The sequence below is a fragment of the Aotus nancymaae genome, unplaced genomic scaffold, assembly GCF_030222135.1.
Source record: "Aotus nancymaae isolate 86718 unplaced genomic scaffold, 86718_ANA_hifiasm-v0.15.2.pri h1tg000046l, whole genome shotgun sequence".
NCBI classification, from domain to species: Eukaryota; Metazoa; Chordata; class Mammalia; order Primates; family Aotidae; genus Aotus; species Aotus nancymaae.
This window is the reverse complement of record NW_026988460.1, coordinates 24,196,712-24,214,720: the sequence shown is the minus strand read 5'-3', so window position 1 is coordinate 24,214,720 and position 18,009 is coordinate 24,196,712. Positions and strand designations below refer to the sequence as shown.

At 53.8% G+C, this 18,009-nt stretch overlaps 1 protein-coding gene across 1 annotated transcript in view; it reads left to right on the top strand.

Moving 5' to 3' along the window:
• The first annotated feature begins 1,730 nt into the window (after window positions 1-1,730).
• IQSEC1 (IQ motif and Sec7 domain ArfGEF 1) overlaps window positions 1,731-18,009 on the top strand; it is a 397,024-nt gene continuing 380,745 nt past the window's right edge. Inside the window, 1 exon segment of the mRNA XM_064362059.1 lies at window positions 1,731-2,008. Within this exon segment, the coding sequence (XP_064218129.1) occupies window positions 1,731-2,008 (278 nt within the window).

Genomic DNA, 18,009 nt, shown 5'->3' with positions numbered 1-18,009 from the left:
AAACCCCCGTTTCTAACAAAAATACAAAAGTAGCCAGGCGTGGTGGCACATGCCTGTAATCCTAGCTATTTGGGAGGCTGAGGCAGGAGAATCTCTTGAACCCGGGAGGCAGAGGTTGCAGTGAGCAGAGATCACGCCATTGCACTCCAGCCTGGGCAACAAGAGTGAAACTCTGTCTCAAAAAAATAAATAAATAAAAAGGATGATATCTAATGGTGTTCTTCACAAGGTAATTATAGGATTTACAAAGATAACATTAATCCTGAGAACAGGACATGTCTTAGAAACCAAGAACAAGTTTAAAGTTGTGTTGAGTTTTCCTTCAGGGTGGTGTGTATATGACCTCATCCTCATATAACAATCCTTGGGGAACTTGAGGCTCCCAGTACATGGCCATGCTACCATTCTGGGCCCTGCCCATGCGACACCCAAGTGGGACACCCAAGGATGCCTGAGAACCCTGGAGGGTCAGAGGTCTCTCCATGCAGTCTCCTCCTCTCGTGGGGGTGGAGGGATAGCAACAAACATGAATATGAAACACCAAGTGTCAGCGAAGCCGGTGTAACAAAGGCAATACCACCCACATGTAAATAGCAGCTTTAAAAACATATGAGACATAGCTAAAGCTTTACCCAGAGGTAAATTTATAGCCTTAAATGCATTTGCTAGAAAACGGAACTATAGAAATAACCCAGCTCAAGTCGAGGAGATAGAAAAATGGATTTAGCCCCAGAGAAATTTGGGGTATGAAAATTACAAAGATTAAGAAAATAATCAACGAATGGAAAATATTTTGGCTGAGGAAACGTAGGCTCCAAGGGGTAAAACAAATTGCTGCAGATCTCAACGCCGATGCCGAGGTGGGGCTTCCCTCCACAGGTTGTCGGTTCCCCTCAGCAAATATGAGTAGAGGGATTGGGCGCCTGAGCCTTGGCGGTGCAGCAAATAGAACCGTGGAGGTTTCAGGGCCACCTTCTGGTTGCAACAGGGAAGGAACGGCGGGGGAAACGTCTTGCTTCTGCAAGTACAAAACATTCCCAGTGTTTTATTTTATTATTTTATTGTTATTTTTGTAGAGTCAGGGTCTCGCGCTTTTGCCCGGGCTGGTCTCAACCTCCTGGGCTCAAACGATCCTCTCGCCTCAGCCTCCCAAAGTGCTGGGATTACAGACGTAAGCCACTGTGTCCTGCCCACGCCCAGTGTTTTAGTAGACTCAGATTTGTAAGAAATGCCATCGTTCTCGTGAGTGTGTTATTTTTCTATTTGCACTTTACCTAAAATCGTCCGCTGATGGATTCGAGATGTATTTCACGGAATTGCTTCCGATTTAAGGCGCCCGAGGCGGCCGGGGAAGGAAGGAGCGGTCACGGGCGCCGGGCGCGGGGGCGCGGGACCCAGAGGCGGTCCCAGCAGGCGGCGCCCTCCCCGCCTCTTCCCGCGCCGCGGCCGGCACTTTACAAACTCCTCGCCTGCCCGCGGCGGCCGCAGCTCCGCGCCCTGCCGCCCCGGCGCGTACGCGGGGCAGCGGGCGGCGGAGCGCGGCGGCGCGGGGAGCAGGAGGCGCGGGGGCCCCGGGGGCGGCGCCGGCGGAGGCGGGAGCCGAGGCGGGGCCGCGGCAGCCCCGCGCCGCGCCGAGCCGCCGTCCCCGCCGCGCAGCCATGGCCGCGCCGCCGCCGCCGCCGCCCCGCCGCCCGCTCGCCTGAGGCGCGGCCGGCCTCCGGGCGGGGGCCATGGCCAGCGCCGCCGAGCCCCCCGGCCAGGCGGCCGAGTACCTTCAGGAGCTGACCCGGATCGTCGCGGCGCAGCAGGAGCTGCTGGCGCGCCGGCGGCGGCGCATCGAGGAGCTGGAGCGCCAAGTGGCGCGGCTGAGCCGAGAGAACGCCGGCCTGCTGGAGCGACACCGGCGACACCTGGCCGCGTGCGCCCGCCGCCCCGACCCGGGCCCCGGCCCCGGCCCCGGCCCGCAGCTGCTCGGCGCCATCCCGGAGCTCGGCGGCCTCCGCGACAAGTAAGTGGGGCCCTGGGCGGCGGGCGTGTCGGGGGCGTGGGAACTTCTTGGGGCCCGCGGCTTCCCTCGAGGCTTGGCGGGGAGGCGGGCCGGTGCGGGAGGGCGCGTGGCCGTCCCGGGAGCGCCCACGCCGGCTGCCAGACCCTTAGCGGCTCCCTGGGATTCTTTGGCGGGGTTGCCGCCCAGACCCGGAGCTCGATGTCGGGTGGAGACTAGGCTGCCTGGAAAGAGGCTCCAGGGAGCTGCCCAGCGCTCCCGCCGGCCTGGCTCTCCGCTGCAGCGCGGACTCAGGGTGGGCGACCTCCGGGGCTTGGATGCACCGAGCGGAAGTCTGTCCGGGGAGCGGACTTAGGTCTCGGTGCAGCAGGGCTAGAACTCCCGACCTGGAGATCCCGAGACCGGTAGGGAGGGGTCGCGGCCCGCGCGAATCCAGCTCTGGAGCGGGTCTGGGTCGCTTGCGGGTCTCGGCGTCCCTGGAATGGACTCTACGCTGTGTCCAGTCCAGGACACGCAGAGCCCTCTTCTCTGGACTCCTCCGTCTCTTACTTCAAGGCTGGGGTTAATTCTGGACCGCCTCGCCCTGGGATTACCCGGGGCTATTTCGGACCCAGGATTAAGTGAGGGATGGGGAGAAGTACGGGGCGGGACCGTCGAGCAGCCCTGGACCCCAGCGTCCCTGCCGGCTCACAGCCTGCCGGCCGGGTTGTCATTTGCCTCCCATGGGTGCCGGTGTCGAAACCCAGAGCAGCCTCACCCTGTGGACCTGCGGGTGCCTATCTGGGACAGGACAAGGGGGCTGGGAGGCTTCGGTGCCGCTGGGGCGGCGTTTCTGCTGCTATGCCCTCTGCCTTTCCCTCTGCCTTTCTGTCATCGGGACCACCGGGCACGCACTATGGCTTGGCCTGGGTCAGACGCAAGCACTGCGTGGTTGGGGGAGTGGCCGTGCTCAGGGCTTCAGGACAGTCTTCCTGCGGGGCGGCCTTTCCAGGGTGGAAATGGGGGAGGAGTTAGCCGTGGCCCCAGAATGGAGGGTGGTTCCTGATTCCCAGGAGTCCTATTACTGTCATGGAGACCTGAGTTTCCCACCCCAGGGGGGCTGCAGCCGCTGTGGCCATGGGACAGGCCCTGCTTGTGGCGCTGGCTGGAGGATGTGCTGGCTCTGGGTGGTGCCGGTGGGGCTGGGGGCTCTTTGGAGGAGGAGCATTGTGAGGATGGGATTGTGCTGTGGCTGAGCGCATGGCTCTGTGCCTGGCAGGCTGGGGTGGCAGGCTCTTGCGCTCTGTGTATGGGGAGGGAGGGACGGGTGTGTGTATAGGTCCTAATTGGTGTCACTGGGAGGAAGCAGAGACCACGCCCGCTGCCTCTCTGGGCCCCACTCCTGACCCTCCAGAGTCTCTGAGACTCCCTTCACCCTTCAGTCCCGCCACAGCAGCTGCGGGTCCTTTCCCCCACACGAGGACCCAAAGAGAAGCTGAGGATGCCCAAGGAAAGTCCTTAGCAGTCTGGGGAGGCAGCACCAGGCAATCTCTGCTTTCATGGGAAACAGTGACATGTTGGTTGGCACACGCCTCACAACACTACCCTGGGGAATGGCTTCCTTTTTCCCTTCAGCATCACCCCTGGTGACCACGTGGGGGGCAGGAGGATGCTGAGAGGCAGCATGTCTGTCCTGCGATGGGGCATCCCCTGGGTTGCATCCAGGCAGCTGCCTTGGCTAGGGGAGCCAGGATGGGAGGGCTGGGATTTTGTTTCAGAAGCCCCTGGCTCTGTGTCCACCTGGCTTCCCCTTAGTGGAGACACAGCCATGGCCCATGAGAGATAGCATCACCTTTAAGGAAAGCAGGGTGGCAGCACAGCCCTCAGCCCATGGTCTGGGTTGAGCACAGCTTCCAAACTTGAACGTGCACATCAGGAGCCTGGGAATCTAGCTATAATGCAGATGCTGAGCTGGTGGGTCTGGGGCGGTCTGGGTTCTGCATCTCTAGCCAGCTCCTAGGACACCCGCTGCTGCTGGGCCCGGACCTCAGGGTGAGCAGCGAGGCTGTGGGGAACCCTGGTGTGAGCAGGAGCTGTGGGTGGGTTCCCTTCAAGATGGAGCAGCCGGGCCCATTTTTGTGCATCTGATTCACTTCGCAGTCTTTTGGGAACGAGAATGCTGGCGACTCCTCCCCTCCCAGGAGACTCACAGAGACAGGGCATCACATGGCCTGCTCACATGCGTGGGGTTCTGGGTCCCCAGGGGCTGCTCTGCAAACCATGGATTGGATGTGTTCCACTGCCCATCTGAAGAGCAAGGTGATCTATGCCTAAGGAACATGGGATAACCAATCCCCTTGAGGGCTATTATTAAGCACCTGCTGTATGCAGACTCATTATCAATGTGCTTGGAAACATGACGGGAAGAATGGAGAGGAGAGGAAGAGAATAAGCAACTGCGTAGAGAGAGCCACATGGGTGGACGAACTAGGGTCCCAGCTGGGGACCATAAGACAAGTCACACTACTCCTCAGGTTTTCTGAAATGCACGCAAAACAGGAACCATCATAGCTGCCTCCCATACTTTTGCAAAGATGGGCATAGAGGAAACTGGTATACAGTAGGTGCTTAATGTAGGTCAGATTCTTCCATTGTCCACCCGTTTGTTATTTCTTTTGGGCCAACTGAGCACAGGCAGGAGGTGAGACCTTTGGAGCCGGGTGCAGGGGGGATGGAGAGGGAAATGGGGTACCGTGAGAAGGGCTGTCCAGAGGCCAGGTGGGGGCTGGTACCATGGTTGAGCATGGGCTTCCCAAGGTGACATATCAGGATTGACTTCCTGCTGGGGGACTTGGTTCCCCTTTCCCTCTGCCTGCACACAGAGGCCCTGTGAGGGAGGGCCTGGCTGACCTCCTCCTACATAGCCTCCAGATTCTCTGTCCCGAGTCAGGAGCCCTCAGCCCGCTGCACAGACAGAAGGTGCAGTGACTTGTGGGGGGATGGATAGATGCCATTGAGAGATCACTGAGCAGCCTCATCCTGGGACAACGGTTAGCCTGGCACTGCCCCACCCAAGCAGTCCATGGGCAGGATGACTTGGTGTATAGAAGTGTCCAAGCCCAGAAACCTTTAAACTCTTTCTCAGAGAGTGCTCTTTCGTGCTGCGACACTCCCTGAAAAATATCATCGTGAGTTTCTCAGCTCTGGGAAAAACAGGCTGATAACAGGGAAAAATACAGTGACGGGATGCCTGTGGTTACTTTGATTATTTGGTTACGCTTCTTTTCTGGATATGAATCAGAATTCATATCCAGTGTCTGGTTGGTTACTGTTAGTGATCTGTTTCTGGGATTGCTCTCCGCTCACTAGAGTTTCAGACGCATAATAGGTGCTCGGTAGAGATTTGTTGAGTGGATGAAGCTGGAGGGATTGATTAAGGCCATTGCATTTTCCTTTAGAAAGTCAGGTGAACTTTAGCAGGAACAGCTGGGATTAACAACCACCCAGATCCAAATCCCAGGGAGCAGGGGTGGGGCCGATGGCTGCATCCACCGGGGGCTTCCTGTGTGCCTGCCCTGCTCATGGTTTATGCCTTGGTCATCTCATCTCCTTGTCTCATTATTCCTATGAGGCAGGTGCAGCTGCTGCTCCCATTTTACAGATGTGGAACCTGAGGCTCAGAAATCATGGCCTTACCCAAGCTCTCCCATCTGGCTAATGGGTGGAGCCAGGATTTGGATTCACATGGTTTGGCTTGGCTCCCTGCTTTTTCTTTCTTTTTTTTTTTTCTCCCTGAGACAGAGTAATGCTCTGTCACCCAAAGCTTCAGTGCAGTGGTGTAATCTTGGCTCACTGCACCCTCCACCTCCCAGGTTCAAGCACTTCTCTTGCCTCAGCCTCCCGAGTAGCTGGGATTACAGGTGTGCACCATCACACCCTGCTAATTTTTGTATTTTTACTGGAGGCAGGTTTCACCGTGTTGACCAGGCTGGTCTCGAACTCCTGACCTCGTGATCCAACCGCCTCAGCCTCCCAAAGTGCTGGGATTACAGGCGTGAGTCACTGCACTCAGCCTACCTCTGCTCTTATCCACCCACCACCTGCCCTTCACTATGTCCAGTGGCCATACCACCTCCCAGGATCCCGGGTGACTCCTGGCCTCTCTTGCTGGAGAAAGCCCAGATGGACGGTTTCTGCCCTGCCGTGTGCAATCTTGTCACCAAGGCAGGGCTCCCGGTGTCACATGGGGTGGCAATGCAGACAGGGCAAGGATTTAATGAGATGATCCCTTCTGGCCTTTGATCTTCCGAAGTTCCTTGGCAGAAAGAAACATCGCCTAAGGAGGCTGGGGGTGGGGGTGGGGAGGCCCAGTGGAGCGGCCTGCCTTGCTTTCTGGTCCCCTCCAGCCCTTAAGTGCTGTCATATCACTGGGAGAGGATGTTTTTCTGACGCTCTGAGTTGGTGACTCACTCTGGGGGAGGTTTTCAGTGGCATTCAGGCTCTGTTGATTTACCAAAACCAAAACCAGTATTCTTCGCGGGTTCGTGGTGACATTAACCGTACGGTGGCCCGTCAGTTCAGAGGCAAGCTCAGGGGTGGCCACCAATGAGGGGGCAGCAAGCAGAGACTGGTTTGTCCTAATGGGCAGCAGACTGATGACACAGAAAGCCACCCTCAGGAGGGTCCTGCCAGGAGCCCACCAAGCTTTGATGTATGTGTTGTTCTTCAAAGTAGCCAGGAAGCACCAACGCTGGGCCGTGGGCTGCGGGACTGAGGGCACTTAGGATGGATTTCCTGTCCCCTCTCAGCAAAGAGGAGAGGGCTGTGGAGAGACAGAGAGGCCGAGAGGGCTCTTTTCTGATCTCTGAGTTGGCAGACAGGGTGGCAGGGCGGAGGGAGATACTGTGTCGTGTTTTGGTTCAATAATGTTCTTGTTCTCCCAGCCAAGATAAAGCCTGTGTCCAGTGCTGGGGAGGACGTCCCCAAGGCAGGAACGAGCTGCAGCATACTCTGGGAGACTTGTCCTGGTGAGACAAAATGTGTTCAACTCCAAGGGAATGGGGACAGCGATTCTCATTTTCCAGCAGATGGTAGAGTCCACAGAAAGACGAGGGAGTGTGTCTCCGAAGCTCTCCCAGCCATCTGACAGACTGGGGAAATTATTATTTTACAACCTGAAAAATAAACCATGAGATACTTCTTTATCCAGCCCGAGCTGAGGAAGACAGCGAGTGGCACTGTGTGTGAAATAAAGTCGGGACCTACTTGTTTCGACGTTAGGTTTTCGCCTCCCCTTTCTGGACTCAGGCTTGCTGCACCCGGTAGAGATTAGGAGGCTTTGCCCTGCTGGGGGGAGTGTGAGGGGTCGGTCATGTTGAAGGGGCCCAGAGTCAGGCATTTGGGGACATCAGCGTTTTTTGCCAGCTGGGTGGCTGTTTGTCAGCTGTTTTGTCTGTGACATTGTTTTGACAACTGATCCAGTCTTTTGTGTCTTGTTTTCTGTTTTTTTAAGAAGGAGCGACGCTTTGCCTAACTTGGAAAGTGCACCATTCTGAGCTTGTCAGGTGTCATCCGTATAATTGCCACAGAGCAGCAGAAAAAAACCACACAGGCCAGCCAGGTGTTTGGCAAAACTGGAATATGGGGGAAGGAACTGACCTAACCGAAATGGAGCGGAGGCTATGGGTGGGGTGGGGAGGCAGCCCCAGGTCAGGGGGTCTCCAGTGTGCTGCCCCCGCCCAGGGCAGACCCGGGCCAGGTTGCAACCAAGTGACTTGAATGGAAGCTCTGAGGCAACAAGGCCATGGGAGTTTGAATCCTGCCCTCCGAGGGGTGGATATTCCAGCAGGATGCACTGGGCCAGTTATGGCAAATGTTGGGTGCTTCTGTTTTCTTCGGGAAACGGCTGCTGCCTTGAGGTTGGCAACGCCTCTCTCCAGCCCCTGGCCTTGTGCTGGGGACCCCACAGGCCCCCACGGGTGGCTCCTGAGCAGTTAGCCCTGTCCCTGCAGCAGGCTGGCAGAGTCCCAGCCCTGCCTCAGCCACTTCCCTGCTGCTCAGACTTTCCAAGTAATAGCCCCTGCCTGTCTGAGTTGCTGTCTCTCCCCATGAAAATGCAGAGGGCCACTTCCGCGTAGGGAGATCAGACGCGGGAGTTGCCTGTGGCCAGCATTAGGTGGTGGGTCCAGGGGGATAGCAGGGCATCGAAAATGCTTTTGAGGATTGTTTTCTCTCAGTGTTTTATTACGAAAATGTTCAAGCATACAGAAAAGTTGAAAGTCGTGCGGGGCAGATCACTGCCTCCCTGGGTTCTGCAGTGAAGGTTTTGGAATATTTCTATGTTCCATGCCCCTCTGTCCTTGAGGGTGTCTGGAACCCTGTGAATGGGGAGCTCACGTTGGTGGGGCGCCTGCTGTGGCCCAGAAGCTGGGCTCCGCACTGCCTGCACCTGACCGCCACCTCCCCTACGCACACCCGTTCCTGGGCTGCTCATGAGGGATTCTTGTCCTTGGTTAGGGCAGCTCCCCCACTGCCTCCACTTGGAAGCATCATGCAAATGGGAGACGGAGACTTGTCCGTGGAAGACTGCAGAGGGATCAGGCCAGGGAGGAAGGGGGCCAAGTGGTGTGCAGCCCCAGAGCAGGAAGTGAGTGACCACCCATGGATGACAATAGGCTTCCTGGAGGAGGTACCTTTGAGCTGGGACTTGAAGAGCAGGAGAGAGGAGGAGGATGGTGTCAAGGCAGGGGAAGCAGCATGCGTGGTGTGTCTGCACACGGGGTGTGTGAGGGGCTGGCCATGCTGTCGTTGGTGGTAACAGGTTGAGGCAGCTGGGCCAGGTGCCTGGCAGACAGGCACAGACCAGCCCAGGGCACTTGGCTTGCTTAGAACCTAGCTATCGGTCCTGAGGCGGCTGGTGGACAAGACTGGCCCCTGCCCTCCAAGCTGGCCCTAACTTGAGTCCTGATTTTGAAGTGTTCGGCTTTCCCTCTCGGAGGAGGCAAGATCCACAAAGGCATGGGTCAGGGCTGTGGTTCTGCACCTGAACTTAGAATGTGTTGATTGTAATGAGGCCACAGCAATAACCGAGGCTGTTCTAGGTGCCGCGTGCTGGGCACGTTCTTCTCTGTGTCTCTGTCGATGCTCTAACCCTGTGACAAGTGTGAACTGTCCTCATCCCATCTTGCAGATATGAAACCTGAGACTCAAAGAAGTTAAGTGGTTTGCCCATGGTCACCCAGTGGCAGCGGTGGGATTCACAGCCAGGCCTGTCTGCCTCTAGGGCCTGTGCAGTTCACCCCTTGCCGGGCTACTTCAGAGCTGTTCACTGCACGGTGTAGATGTTTTGGAAACATCAGGGGCCGTTTCCAAATGTGGCATGGTCCCCTCCCCAGACTTTAGGCCCAGAACAAACATAGCTTTGGCACCACCTGGAGACAGCCCAAGTCCCTTCTCTGCAAAGCAGCTGACAGTGGTTGCACCCAGCTGGCAGGACTGCTATGGGCAGTGGGTGCCAGTATGCTTGGGGAGGGCACTCTAAGCCGTGCAGCACCCAGCAGCCAGTGCCCAGTGTTCCTCTCTGAGTTGGTCTGACTTCCCCACTCGTTTAGGTGAGCACTTGCTGAGCTCCCAGAAAGCTGCTGTTCATGTCTTCATTCATGCAGGACACATGTGGGACACGTGGTTGCACAGGAGGGTTGGGATGGGTGCCCCCTCTTCTGGCTTTGCCCCAGCTTTTGCTGGAAGCGCCCGTGGTGGTTTGGATGTCCTTTCTCTGCATACCACTTGCATGAAGAGCATCACACCTCCGGAGAACCAACAGACCTGGCCCTGCCCCCTCCATAGGAATCGCAGGAGCACGCTTGCTAAGGGCAGAAGACAGGGTCTGCTCAGAGGGTGTCCTGGGACCGGCAGGGTGGGAGGGTCCTTGCAAGTCATTTGTAGCTGCCTGTGGAGTGCTGGCCCTGCGAGGACGAGGTGCGGGGTGGGATCCTCTGCTTCCTGGATGGCCTCAGTGCTCAGGAGAGAAGTCTTCGGCATGTGTCTGGTAGTGATGGGAGACAGCCTCTAGGGACCCTTCCAGGGGGCGGGCACGTGTGTGGATAAGATTCACGGATGGGCTGCGGGGTCCAGTGGATCCTGGGGCGTAGCCTGGGAAAACCTGGAGACAGGACTCGAAGGGGGGGTCCCAGCTTTGGAATCTGCTTATACTGTCTCCCCCTTGGCATGTGAAATGCACCTCTCTGAGCCTCAGTTTTTTCATCTCTGCCATGGGGACAGTGACAACTGGATCTCCCACTTAGGGTGCCCTGAATGGGGAGTGTGCCTGGTGGCGCGGTTAAGGTGCAGGGAGTGGACCAGTGTGCATGGGGCAGAGTGAGGGGTACAGTGTGAGAGAGGAGGGTGGAGGCAAATGGGGTAGGGGCGAGGGCTGACGCACAGTCAGCAGGGCCATGTGGGCCCACTGGGGACTTTGGCTTTGATCTGAGGGAAACAGAAGTCCCTGGAGGCTGTTGAGCAGAGGAGGAAGTGATGGGACTTAGATCTGGGCAGGATCTCTGGCTCCTGGGGCATCCATGGGTACCAGGGTGAGGGAGGCTTCAGGAGATGCTGCAGAACTGGGTGTTGGGAGCCTGGGCAGAGGCTGCTGGGGTGGACAGGGCTGGGGATGAAGGCACATGGCCCCACCCTCTCTTTCCCCCAACAATCGCCAGTCCAGATGGGAAGGAGAGAGAGGAGCGGAACCAGAGAGGAGTGGCTCTAGATGGGAGGGGCCATGCCCGTCTTGGTTGCCTGCAGCAGTTCTTGGAACAGGAAGTTCTTGGAACAGGGAGTTCTTTAAATGGGGAGTGAGGGGCTGGCGACACCCCTGGACTCTGCCTCAGGCTCCCCACACCCAGGCCACCCCACTCTTTCACCTTGAGGGAGGAGCAGCCGAAGCAGGGATGTTCACATTCCCTGGGCTGGCTGGGGCTCCCCGTGGAGTATTTGTGCTGGCTGAGGCTCCCCACGGAGAACTTGGGCAGCATGGTGCCCAGGAGGCAGGACACAGACTCTGGGGCCAGGCCAGGCCAGCAGCCTGAATCGCAGCTCCCTCCACCACGTACCACCCGTGTCTTCTCTGGCCTGTGGCTGAGCCTCCCTGTGCTTCGGCTTCCTCACCTGTAAAATGTGTTGTAAAACCTACCTCCTGGAGATTGGGTGAGGACTATATCCTTGATGTACATAAATGTGCACAGAGCCACTTGTATCACTGTTGTTCCTTCTTTCTCTATTGAGAAAGGAAGTGATTTTGGAAAGTCATGGAATTGAGAATCAGGTGACTTGGGTTTCAGTACATGTCTATTACCTACCCACTTCTCTGCATAGTCAGTGCTGCTGATTTTGAATCCAAATCCTTTGTAAGATGTGTTATCTCAATCCCTTTAATGCTACAGTCTCTTCACATGTTTTAAAGTTGTGGAGTCTTAATTTTATTGAATTGAGGTCTCCCCACAAAATAGGAGGAGTCTGGAAAGTTCCATCCCCCTCCCACAGCCCACAACATGCTCACATCTGTCTTTACTTTCTGTGAGGCTTTACTTTTGCCCAGCTCAGCAGTTCCCAAACCGCAAGATGTGTAAAAATCCGCCACCTAGGTGACTCTGACCATCCCCTTTGGCCCTCGCTGGTAGGTTGGCCTGCTTGCCCTCCTGTGAGCCAGTCTCTGGATTAAGGACTCAACAGATGCCCTAGTACTGGGGCTTCACCACCACCACCAACTTTCCCTTTCACCAGATGATCCTGTGGGGTTGCAATGAACCACATCAAATTATGGGAACAAAGGTGTCTTGAAAGTGTAACATTGTATGAATGAACGTCCCTCACCTAGGGATGGAATGTGAGGTGTTGCTGCCACCTCTCCATTGATAAGGAGTTATAATAGTAACCTTGATGACTGGCTATTTATTGTAAGCACTTGCCCTACAATACTCTGTGAAGTAGGGAGTATTATTATCTTCATTGTGTATATGGGGGAACTGAGGCAAAACAAAGCAAGGGTGGTTGGAAGGTGGTGGTGTGACCAAGGATCAGCCAGGCATATCCCTTTCAGAGCTGTCATCTAGACATTTTTAGGGGACTTTTAGTTTCAGTCCGTTTTGTTCAGAGAACATACTTTGTGTGATTTCAGTCCTTTCAAATTTGTTGAACTTGTTTTAGGGACTGAGATACAGTCTGTCCTGGAGAACGTTCCATGTACACTTGAGAATAATGTTTTCTGCTGCTGGGTAGACTGTTCTGTCTATGTTTGGTAGGCCTAGTTGGTTTGTAGTTTTGTTTATGTGTTGTATTTCCTTGTTGGTCTGCCTACCTGCTCTATTTATTATTGAAAGTGAGGTATTGATGTCCCCAACTATTATTTAATTTTTATTTTGATTTAATTATAGGCTTTTTTGAGAAAGGATCTGTTCTGTCATCCACGCTGGAGTGCAGTGGTGCAATCATAGATCACTATAACCTCAAACTCCTGGGTGCAAGCAATCCTCCCCATCAGCCTCATGAGTAGCTGGGACTACCGGTGTGCACCACCATGTCCAGCTAATTTTTTAAATTTTTGTAGAGATGGGGTCTCACTTTGTTGCCTAGGCTGGTCTTGAACTCCTGCGTTAAAGTTATCCTTCCACCTTGGCCTCCCAAAGTTCTGGAATTATGGGCATGAGCTACTACATGCAGCCTCCAGTTATTATTCTTTAATTGTCTAGAAATTTCTTCCTTCATTTCTGTCAATTTAAACACTTCATATATTTTGGGGTTCTGTTGTTGAGTGCATATATGGTTATTATTGTTGTGTCTTCTTGGTGGATTGTCCCTTTGATCATTATGAAATGTCCTTCTTGGTCCCCAGTAACAATGTATGTCTTAAAGTTTATTTTGTCTGATTTTAGTATAGCCGTTTTAACTCATTTTGGTTACTATTTATATATCTTTTTCCATCCTTTTATTTTTCAACCTATTTGTGTCTTTTAATCTAAAGTGAATCTCTTGTAAACAGAATATAGTTCTATTATGTTTTTTGTTATCCCTTCTACCAGTATCTGCTTTTAATTGGCGTGTTTAATCTACATTTAATATAATTATCGATAAGTTGAGATTTACCTACACAGTTTTGTCTTTTATTCTGTGTCTTATATCTTTTCTCTTCCTGTATTCCTCTATTACTACCTTCTTTTGTGTTAACTATTTTTCTAGTGTAGTATTTTAATCCCCTTGTTTATTTTAGTATATAGGGGACCTTTTAGAGCACAATAAAACTTGTTCTAGAGGTAGAACATCCCACATAACCTTATCCTCACCCAGAGAGAATAAAGACAGGGGCAGGATCTGGACAGAGAAGGTTGACAGTGAAACCCAGAAAGTGGCAGGCCCCAGAGAAGAAAGCTGGCAAACACAAGTATGGACCTGTCACAAACTGGGTAGGCACCAAGGAACCAGCCCAGAAGTTTCCTGAGGACCAGGAGAGTGAATTATTTGTCTCTGCTATTTCTTTAAGGGATCGTGCCTTAGGGTAGATTTTAATGAATATGTATTGAATGAATGAATCAGTAAGTCAATTAATCCATCATTCAGTCACCGTAAAGGTTATTTGTTGGCCTGTAGCAAATTAATTAAACATTTAGCTTTAAAACAACCACCATTTTATTATATCTCATTTTGCAGACAAGAGTTAGGCAGTGCTTGACTGGTTGGTTCTTCTGTTCCCTATGTTTTCAATGGAATACTCAGTGGTATTCATCTGCACAGTTGGCTGATCTGGAGGGTCCAAAATGATTTTACTGACACATCTGGCACCTTGTGGAGGTGTGTGGGAGGCTGGGCTCAGCTAGGACTGCCACCAGACTATCCACATGTGGCTTCTCCAACCTGTGGCCTAGGGGCCCCAGAGCCAGTGTTCTAAAAGTCCTGTGTGAAAGATGTGAGGCTTCTTGTGATTGGACTTCTGGAGTCCCAGATGTACTTCTGCCACATCTTATTGGTCAAGCACATCACAAGGCCAGCCCAAATTCAAGGGTAGAGGAATTGGCCTCCACCCTCCCTGGGAGAAGGAGGGACAGTTTGCAGAAGTCCTTAATCTCCCACATTTGCTTTGCTCAGAATGGGCCCTATCACTTCTCCCTGTCAAGGCTGCAGAAGTTTCAGAGTGGCCTGCCCACAGGTGGGCCTGGCTCCCCTCTCTCTTCCTGGAATGTGGCCTTTGTTCTGCCCCTGCTTAGCTGGCCTGTCTTTGGAGGATCACTTTTAGGGGTGGCTGTGTCTGTGGCATTCTCATCCTGCAGCGTAGCTCATCAGGAGGCCAGCAGCCGCTCCCCACAACCTGGCTTGAGCACTGAGGATGCTTCCTGGGCAGGGATCTGACCTGTGCCCTGGATGGGGGATGGGAGTAGGCCGGACTTCCCAGCTCAGTCACTCAGGGAATGCTTACCCGTTCTTGTCCACATCCCCCTCACTCTGAGCTGTATTTTTAACTCCTGCCATATGGCGAAGCAGCCAAAACATCCAGAGAGGGAAAGGGGGTCTAGAGAAAATCATTGCTGCAGTGCGATTTGGATGGCTGTAGTCACTGAGAGCGCTGCCTTCTCAGTCCCACCTTCTCCTTGGACACTAAGCACACCCAAGTGGCCTCGCTCCTGCCTGGCTGTCGTCCTGGAAGCAGGAGTATCGATCGACCTGACTGCCCCTCTTGCTCACAAGGGCGCCCTGAGCCGGTGGCCAAGTGCCTGCTGGTAGCCTGCCCCAATCCCCTGCACTGCAGCCTGCTCTGGATGCCTGCCGTTTTCACACCTCATGCTGTTTCCGCTGCCTGGAATACCCGACCTACACCTCAGTTCTTGCCTTTTGAAACCTGCACGTCCTCTGAGGACTGACTCTGATCTCAGAACCTTTCATGGTGCTGACACGTGTTAGAATAAATGTCTTCTCATTATGTTTATTATATTTATTCCTGTAGCCCTTGTCCCTCTGCAGGCTTCCTTTCTGGTTACCACTGGGGGCCTGGGGGCTTGCATCTTCCCTCTCTGGGGCAGGCAGCAGCCACAACTTGCTCATCTTTGGAAGCCCTCCTACCAAACTGCTCAAATTTAAAATGACATATTTTGAATGAATCGATGATTGTTACATGGAAGAGGGTCTCCAGAGTGGAATGCACACACCCCTAGGGGTGAAGGACTCGATTCTTTGAGGTGCAGAGAAAAAAAACATTGAGATTGTATTTGCGCTTATTATTTAATTTCCTCCTTCAACATCTTTTTGGTGGGCCCTTTTACGGATATTCATGACGTCAGTGCAGTCTCAACTGCACAGGACATAAAGACACAGGTTCATGGTGGGGGGGTCTTGCCCAACCCTTCTGATAGGGGAGCCTCATCGGAAAGTCTAGTGGCAGTGGCCTGGACCACAGCTGAGTCTTCACTGCTTTCTCCTGGAGACAGCAGCTTTCTGGCATGAGGGTCTCCTCTATGAGATGGGCTGAAGTAAGTGTGTGTTAAGCACCTGCTGTGTGCTGGCTGATCCTTTTTTTAATCATGCAGCCCCATTCTGAAGATGAGAAAACTGAGGCTCAAAGAGGTGAAGCCCTTGCCTGGGGTTGTACAGCTAGTAAGTGGCAAGGGCCAGACATGGACCTGGTCTGTGGGACTCCCAAACCAGTGCTCTTGGTGTGACCCTGTTGCCCTCCTCTGGCTGAGCTCTTGGGCTCTGCCCAGGGCTATGCATTGGCAGTGACAGGACCTGTCCTCTGTGTTTCTGTGGTCTCTGCAGAGGGTGGTCCTGCTAGCAATGGTGTGATGTTTATTGCTCATGGACGGGACTCACCAAGCCCCTTCTCTTTTGTCCCCCAAACTGTGAAAGCTCCAGGCTGACAGAGGACATGGGTGGGTCTGGAGGAGAGCTGGTTGAGGGGGGACACACCTCTCTTGTTTAAGAAACTTGCTGACTCTGGCCCCAGAAGGGCACAGGGCTAGGGTACCTGGTTAATCTCCGTTTTCCCAGATTTCCATTCATCAGATGCCAAAAATTCAGTCCTGTCTGGCTGGAGGCAACCAGAGGAATGGAAAACGCGGCTTTTATGTCATCGGAATGTCAGCCTCTCTTCTTTGTGTGGATTGTTTTTATTGTAAAATGTAGTTTCTTTTATCTCCACTGAACTGGTACCAGGTCTGTCCTTGGCCATTCAGGCTGCCATAACAAATGCCACAAACTGTGTGGCTTATAAACAATAGACGTTTATTTCTCATGGTTCTGGAGGCTGGAAAATCCAAGGTCAAGGTGCTAGCAGGCTCAGTGTCTTTCAAGGGCTGTGCATTTTGTTTCATAGATGGTGCCTTCTCGCTGTCCTTACATGGTTGGAGAGGTGAGGAGCATTCTGGGCCTCTTTTATAAGTTACTTATCCCAATCAGGAGGGCTTTGCTCTCATGACCACACCGCCTCCCAGAGACCCTGCCTCCCAATACCAACACCTTGCGGGTGAGGATTTTACCACGTGAACTTTGAGGGGAGGAAACATTCAGACCACAGCAAGGTCCGATCGAGTAAGCAGTCATGGAGCCTCTTACGTGCAGATGTGTGCAGGGGTTAGGGGTGCAGCCAGGTGTTGGGGTGCAGCCGGGGCTCAGGGCGTTCCTGCCCTCCACTTCACAGCCTGGTGGGGAAGCAGATGCACCCCTGGAGCACCCCCTGTTTTGGGGGCTGAGATAAGAGCTTGCTGGAAGGACCGTCTGGGCTGGAGGAGGCAGGGAGAGTTGTTAGGAAGGACAGTGAGCCCCAAATTGTCCTAGCCCCCAACTTTTGTGCTATCCTTCAGGGACCCTGGGGATTCAGCATGTAGGGTCTCCCTTGGAGAGGGTTGGCTTTTGGTTTCTTCATAAGGTGACAGCTTCGGCAGTTTTCCAGATTTCTTCCTGAATAGTTCTCCTTTGCTTGACTTTATTGAAAACAAGCTGCTTCGTTCCCATCATGGAAGCTGCTGGCTGCTGTTCTGTTCATGCTGTGTGGGCTTCCCTGAGCCTCCTGATTTAATGAGAAAGTCCCTGCCCCAGGTCTGGGCTCAGGGGCCTATGGGCTCCCCCGAGCCCAGCTGCACTGCAGGCTGAGCCCTGTAAGAGGCTGGCATTTGGACTAGTTAGACCCATGCTGAGTCCTTGGGCATTTTCCGTACTTCAGGGAAAGCTGTGTCTCGGGCTGCTTGATATAGTTTGACTAAGACAAAATTGTGGAGGTGGTGGGTGCATGCAGTCTGGGTTTGGATACTGGCTCCACTCTGAGCTGCGGGGGAGTGTTTCCTCACCAGGAAAATGGGTACAAGAAGAGTGCCCCCCTCAGACAAGGCCCAGCCAGTGCTGCGGGTGTGAGAGCGCTCGCTCCGTAGTGGGCCTCGGTGGTGACCATTTCAGGTATAGGGAAGGCGAAAGTAACCACAGGAGTCTCGGAGGTGAACGGGAGCCCTGCGCTAGATGGGGATGGATGTGTGGCTGAGACAGCTACTTCCTGATATCTGGTTTCCTTTTTTTTTTTTTTTGCAATAAAATGTCTTTTTTTTTTTTTTTTTAATGCCCATGGAGCAGAATAAAGACTGCCCTTCTCTGGTGATTACATGTGGCTGTGTGACTCTGTGGTAGCCAGTAGGAGGTAAATAATAGTATGCTGTGCAACTTCCAGAAAGTACATTGAGAAAGGAGTGTTGTGTCCTTTGACCCTTGCTCTGTTGGCTGGAATGAGGATGTGATGGCTGGGGCTTAGGCTGCCACTTTATATTGTGAGGGCAGTGGCTGCACCAGGGATGAGGGGGCTGTGAGGCTGTAGAAGCCTGTACCCTGGTAACCTGGAGGGACTGTCCCATGCAGCCTGGACTGCCCACCACCAGACTCCTACATGAGAGAAGGAACCATGGGCTTCAGTCTGTGTTTGTGTATTTGGATTTGGTGTCTCTGTGTTGATCATGACCCTAAGGTTATCTTGAGAGTGATTTTGTGGCTGTGCTTCATCTCTGGGA